Here is a 7,133-nt window from a genome sequence, read left to right as displayed (position 1 = left end):
ATTTCTACGGAGCTGCCGACACAGACCCCGGATGTCCGAGGTTTGTGATGGAGAACTTCAGGGGACTTTCAGTCCCCCGTTCTACCTATCGCTGCCAGCGATCACACATGTATCCCCTGTCCTGTGGATAGGGGATACATGTCTTTTGCTTAATGGCAGAGCGGGGAAATACCTCCCTGCTCTGCCGTACTGTTCAGTGGCGTCCCGCTGTAGCAGCCATAGCGGCTGCTAGCGGAGCCTCCGGCCATGGTGGGGGCCCGTGCCGGCGGGCGACACGGGCCCCCTCATGCCGCGGGGCCCGTAGCAGCCGCTACTGCTGCTACGGCGGTAGTTACGCCACTGGCTCTGTGTGTGTGTGTGTGTGTGTGTGTGTGTGTGTGTGAAGCATATAGTGCAGAGCTCTGTGTGTGTGAAGCATTTAGTGCAGAGCTCTCTGTGTGTGAAGCATATAGTACAGAGCGGTGTGTGTATGTGTGTGTGTGTGTGTGTGTGTGTGTGTGTGTGTGTGTGTGTATGAAGCATATAGTGCAGAGCTGTGTGTGTTTGAAGCATATAGTGCAGAGATCTGTGTGTGTGAAGCATATGGTGCAGAGCGGGGTGTGTGTGTGTGTGTGTGTGTGTGTGTGTGTGTGTGTGTGAAGCATATAGTACAGAGCGGTGTGTGTTTGTATGAAGCATATAGTGCAGAGCTGTGTGTGTGAAGCATATAGTGCAGAGCTGTGTGTGTGTGAAGCATATAGTGCAGAGCTGTGTGTGTGTGAAGCATATAGTGCAGAGCAGTGTGTGTGTGAAGCATATAGTACAGAGCGGTGTGTGTGTGTGTGTGTGAAGCATATAGTACAGAGCGGTGTGTGTGTGTGTGTGTGTGTGTGTGTGTGTGTGTGTGTGTGAAGCATATAGTACAGAGCGGTGTGTGTGTGTGTGTGTGTGAAGCATATAGTACAGAGCTGTGTGTGTGTATGAAGCATATAGTGCAGAGCTCTGTGTGTGTGTGTGTGTGTGTGTGTGTGTGTGTGTGTGTGTGTGTATAAGCATATACTGCAGAGCTGTGTGTGTGAAGCATATAGTGCAGAGCGGTGTGTGTGGCATATAGTGCAGAGTGGTGTGTGTGCGTGTGAAGCATATAGTGCAGAGCTGTGTGTGTGCAAAATATACAGTGCAGAGCTTTATGTTTGTGTGTGTAAAGCATACAATGCAGTGCTTATGAGGTGCAGGCAGCACATATGTGTATTTCTCATCTCTATTACCAACTCATGAGGACATTTTTCTATAATCAAGATAGAACTACATGAAAACTCCTCCGGAAGCACTGCCTTGAGTCTGACTCCTCCCACACACACGTGACTGATCACATGCCCATGACATCATCAAAGGTCCTTTAGCATCTACCAAGGTGACATGCCGGCTACTTCATACCCTGGGCAGTCATAAGCTCTAGCTAGGCGCTGGTCTGTCTTCTACGCCATGGACCCTGGCACAGCGGGTAAGCCCTGCCCACTGCATGCTTCTCACTGACAAGTGGCACACGTAAATGATGTACAGCCCAGTCTTCCTTCATGTGTGCCACATTATTAGTTACACAGATTGACGGCTGTTCTACATTACACAAGTTTTACCATAAATATTCATAAGGACAATCATATCGTTACCACGTCTTAATGTTCATTCTCTATGACTGAGGAAACTAATAATACAAGTGTAGTATACAGAGGTAAGACCACAGGCCAGAGCAGGAAAAAATAAGAGAATGCAAAACATGGAGGATGGGGAGTAAATAACAGAAGGGAGGAAAAAGTTAAGGGCTTATTCAGATGAGCGCGTTCCTCGTCCGTGTTCTGGCCGTTGAAATAACCGACAGCACACGGGCCCATGCGATTCAATGGGGATATTCAGACGTGTGAAACTTACTATATGTCCTATATTGGTGCGTTTTTGCTGACGTCGCCCATTAAAGTTTGAGTGCATGAAAAACACGGACGGCATCTGTCTGCTGTCTGTGTTTCACGCGTCAGTTACTAAAGAAATGCAGAAAAATAAGAAAAAAAATAGCGCGCTTGCACGGATGTGAAAAACGGATGGCACACACAAAGCACATGGAGATGAAATGTAGGAAATACGTTCCGTTTTTTTGGCGCACGCAAATCGGACATGCTCGTGTGAATGTAGCTTTAAGGCTATAAACACACGACTGAAGTAAACGGCCTTTAAAAACGGATCAACTGTCCGTTTTTCATGCTCATTTTCATTAGTGTGTCTCTAAAATGTCATCCTCATCGTTTTTACCGCCTTTGTCATCTGTTTTTCACAGCTGTTGAAAAAAACTGAATTTCATTTGTCAGGGATTTTTGGTCCCAATCCCATAAAAACACCACAGTTCTCACTATAGATGGTGCCCATGTAGATACTGCCACAGTGCCCATGTAGTGCCACAGTGCCCTCTGTAGTTAGTGTCACAGTTCCTGCTGTAGATGGTGCCCACATAGTGCCACAGTGTCCACTGTAGATGGTGCCCATGTAGTGCCACTGTGCCCACAATGTGCCACACAGTAGTGCCCATGTAAATCGTGCCACAGTGCCCATTTAGTGCCACCCTCCCTTCCCTGCGTTGGGAAAGCCCTGGACTTTACTGTCCATATATGGACAGTGACATCAGGCGCTCCTTCCAGAGCTGGATACTGCCCAGGGCGCTGCCTACGCTTTGGTCGCGGATTCCGGAATCTTAAAGCCCCTAACTTCACCGTCCGTGTATGGATAGTCACGTCAAGGACTGTCCCTAGACAGGAGTCCCTGGCCAGAGAGCTTGCGATGCTCTGGCCAGGGACTCCATAGTTGAAAATCCCTGACATTGCTGTTTATATATGTATAGTGACATCAGGGGCTTCTCCAAGATCATCAGGATGGCTTTCTGGTAAACCGCCCGGCCGTTAAAAGTTGATCGATTGGTCTCTATGGGGGCTGCTAGGTTATAAAAACTGCTGAAAATAGAACATGTTCTATTTTCCGATGGCCAGGATTCACGGGCCCTTATAAAAATTCCCATGTGAATACACCCAAAGAACTTTATCATTCTGAAAACGTCCGTATCACGTAAAAAAATAAATACACGACGACGTAAGCCTACACTAGGAGCAGTGTACTACTCTGGGTATCCCTCCTTGCTGTCTTCCCTTGAGTGGCCGCCTGCTTCTAAGGGCCTGTTCACATCTACGTTGGAGGCTCTGTTAGGGGCCCCTGTTGCAGATCCGGCAGAAATTACCGGAAACAATAGCGCAGCATGCTGCGCTATTGTTTCTGGTAAAACCACCGACACCCCGACGGAACCCATTAAAGTCTGTACTGCGTTGCGTCCAGTATTCCCTTGTTCTGCTCCTCTAGTATAGCAGAACAACGGAATGGCCCAACGCAGATGTGAACAGGTTCTAAGCTTGGCTAAGCTCCTCTGGCCTCTCAGCAGGCCCTCCAACCTCTTGGGGTGGCCTTCGGCCTCTGGCCCCTTCTTCTTACTTAGTGTTGAGCACCATTTTTCTACTGTGAGACCAGGGGAGAAGCTTTCAACTGTCTAAAAATAACCATAACAAAAGTGGGTGCGAGGGCTCTTGGAAGGAGGGTTGGGCTGGTATTTACTGGCTAAGGCGACTTAGTGATGGAGTTGTATGGGATGACATTAGTGTCTGTCCCCAAATTTTGGAGAAAAGGAGTGCACTAATATGGCGCTAGCCCTTCGGTAAAGGGTTCATTGGTTTCATATCCCTTGTCCTAAATGTCTAACTAAAAAGGAATAGAATATTTTGCGGATTCTGATGAAACAAGCAAATGCCCAGTTAGTTCTCCTAGTCTGGAGTTGTAAAATGGGCAATACCTATGGAGGCCATCTATGTTTATTCTTTATGCCCTGGTATGCGTCAGGCATGGTCTGGAGTCTTGGGTACTTCTTTTGACTTAAATGGACACAAACAACTTATGCTATCTAATAGTATACCTGATCAACTTTGTAATTTACTTACTGTTAAAATTTTGTTTTATCCTTCCAAATTTTCTGTAATCTGCTGTCCGCCCCCTGTTGTCAAGCAAAATCCATCTCTAGTTACAAAGCAGAGAAGAGAAACTGTAGTGCGTGCGTGCGCGTGTGCGTGTGCGTGTGCGTGTGCGTGTGTGTGTGTGTGTGTGTGTGTGTGTGTGTGTGTGTGTGTGTGTGTGTGTGTGTGTGTGTGTGTGGGTCTCTTCACTGCCTGCAGAAGTCTATGGAGAGGAGAAGAGAAGAAAGCAGGAGTAGGGAGAGAAAGAGTTACGGACACATTGCTCATAAAAATCTATGGAGAGGTAAAGGGGGAGCAGGAGCAGAGTTAGTCAGACACGCTGCCGATACAGGTCTATGGAGAGGGGAGGGGAGCAGGAAGAGATACAGAAACGCTGCCCATAGAAGTTTATTTTAGCATTCTACCACTGATTTAGTAATGTTCAGTACCGTTAGGAGCATTTCGATTTTATACTTCGGGCACGCGGTCAGCTTCGGAGGTGATGAGTTCAATATCATTAATATGTATCCGTCCCCCCCTCCTCCGCCCTCCAGTCGCTGAATGAACCTTTTCTCCCTTTTATTGTGCACAGAAAGAAAAGTGTCAATCACTGGCTGGAGGATGGTGGGAAAGTGCATGTATGGATATACTTGAAATAATTGTTGCATATAAAATCTCCAAAACTGCTAAATATACTAAATAAGTGATCGCACATTAAAATCTGCGTGCCTGTCACTTCTTTATACTACCCTCAGACAGAGCTGCATAAAAAAATGTGATAAATCCCCTATACACGGGGTGTGCTTCAGACAATCCCTACTTGTAAGGAGGGTTTCTTGTCAATAAGCTGATCACAAAGTGTCCTCCCACTGGGACCCCCAGCAATCAGCTGTAATCTTTAGAGTAACTTTGGTAGGAAATGTTCAATGTCTCTGCAGAGCCACCACAAGAGCTATTAAGCATTACACACATCCCATTCACATTAAAGAGGCTCTGTCACCACATTATAAATGCCCTATCTCCTGCATAATGTGATCGGCGCTGAAATGTAGGTAACAGCAGTGTTTTTTATTTAGAAAAACGATACATTTTCACCAAGTTATGACCTATTTTAGCTTTATGCTAATGACTTTCTTAATGCCCAACTGGGCGTTTTTTTACTTTTGGCCAAGTGGGCGTTGTGGAGAGAAGTGTATGACGCTGACCAATCAGCATCATACACTTCTCTCTATTCATTTACTCTGCACGTAGTGATCTTGCTAGATCATGATGTGCAGTCACATACTCACACATTAACGTTACTGAAGTGTCTTGACAGTAAATAGACATCGCTTCCAGCCAGGACGCGATGTCTATTCACAATCCTGACACTTCGGTAACGTTTGTGTGGGACTTACAGCACAGCAAGCGTGATCTCGCTGTAAGCTGTCATTTACAGCGTGATCTCGAGATCTGTGCTTGACAAAGACTCCTGCGGAGTCTAAACGTAGCACTTCATTATTGGAATGTGTTAATAAACACATTTTACTATTTTGCCATACGGATGCTGTCCTCAAGTTTTTGGTACCTATTGAGTGTCCAGGAAGGGATCCCTTGACTAGGAATTTGCATCCTGCTGAAATTGAATGGATACAGTTTGATCAAGTGAGTGCTGTGGATACCTATTTTACAGTTATTTTCTGTGATGCGATCAAAGTGCAGTCCCCTCTCCTTGAACGCCACGATCAACTTTCAAAGGGTTAACGATCGTGCGCACAGACGGCTGTTACACAGGACAAGAATGCTCGTCCTAATGCGCCAAGTACCCGCTGCTCAGGACCAGCATTCTCTGTGATATATCAAGTCCAGAGTCAGCGCAGCCGTCTACCAGGAAATTTTCGAGCACTTCATGCTTCCCTCTGCTGACCAGCTTTATGTAGTTGCTGATTTCATTTTCGAGCAGGATCAGGCACCTGCCCACACTGCCAAAAGTACCAATATTTGGTTTAATAACCACAGTATCCCTGTGCTTGATTGGCCAGCAAACTCGCCTGAACTAAACCCCATAGAGAATCTATGGGGTATTGTCAAGAGGAAGATGAGAGACACCAGACCCAACAATGCAGACGAGCTGAAGGCCGCTATCAAAGCAACCTGGGTTTCCATAACACCTCAGCAGTGCCACAGGCTGATCGCCTCCATGCCACGCCGCATTGATAAGACCTCAGCAGTGCCACAGGCTGATCGCCTCCATGCCACGCCACATTGATGCAGTAATTCATGCAAAAGGAGCCCCGACCAAGTATTGAGTGCATATACTGGACATACTTTTCAGTAGGCCAACATTTCGGTATTCAAATTTTTTTTTGAAATTGGGCTTATATACTCTAATTTTCTGAGACACTAAATTTTGGGTTTTCATTAACTGTTAGCCATAATCATCAACATTAAAAGAAAAAAAAATTCTGGGAATAGATCACTCTGTGTGTAGTGAATCTATATAATATGATATATATATAATTTTTTTAATTGAATTCCTGACATAAACTTTTTTGATGATATTCTAATTCATTGAGAAGGACTAGTATATGAGCTGGAGATAAGAGATCAGGATTCTCCTCACTGTGTGCAGTGTATAGAACACATGATGGCAGTTAGGCTCCACCCACTAGCTCAGAGAAAACGGAGAATTAGCGAAAGAACCTGCATAGGGGGAAAATGCTAAATAATGCGGAATACAAGTCATATAATGGCCAAAAATACTGCTATTCCTCATGTACACACATATGACCGCTTATTCTGAAAAGTTAGGTACACTTTAAGGTTACATATAATCAGCATGTTAAATTTTTTTCCAATCAACACATTTTGCTGGAAAAACCTTAATTTTCACTAGCACAAGTTTTCAAGTGTGTAAGCAATAAATATGTTGCGTAGAGGGGTGCATTCATACTACAGGAGAAGGGTTGTGCTGACTCCACACGCTATGCAAATTAATGGATCTGGGTCACCTTGTAACTAAGCCAGGATAGACTTAGATTTGCCTGTGGAACTTATGTGTTAATTAAGCCATTATTATCTGCTGTATCTTTTACTGTAACATTTCTCCGTTTATGACATTTTGAGGACATTTTTGAG

General features: G+C 45.2%; 1 protein-coding gene across 1 annotated transcript in view; it reads left to right on the top strand.

The window, feature by feature from the left end:
• The first annotated feature begins 1,336 nt into the window (after nucleotides 1-1,336).
• Nucleotides 1,337-7,133, top strand: part of CMC1 (C-X9-C motif containing 1) — a 65,525-nt gene continuing 59,728 nt past the window's right edge. The window contains exon 1 of the mRNA XM_075828610.1: nucleotides 1,337-1,483. Coding sequence (XP_075684725.1) covers nucleotides 1,465-1,483 — 19 coding nt within the window. The 5' untranslated portion in view covers nucleotides 1,337-1,464. The remainder of the gene's footprint in view (nucleotides 1,484-7,133) is intronic.

The sequence above is a fragment of the Rhinoderma darwinii genome, chromosome 5 (assembly GCF_050947455.1).
Source record: "Rhinoderma darwinii isolate aRhiDar2 chromosome 5, aRhiDar2.hap1, whole genome shotgun sequence".
In the NCBI taxonomy this organism is placed as follows: Eukaryota; Metazoa; Chordata; class Amphibia; order Anura; family Rhinodermatidae; genus Rhinoderma; species Rhinoderma darwinii.
Note: the sequence above shows the minus strand (reverse complement) of the source record. Positions and strands in the feature narration are given on the sequence as shown.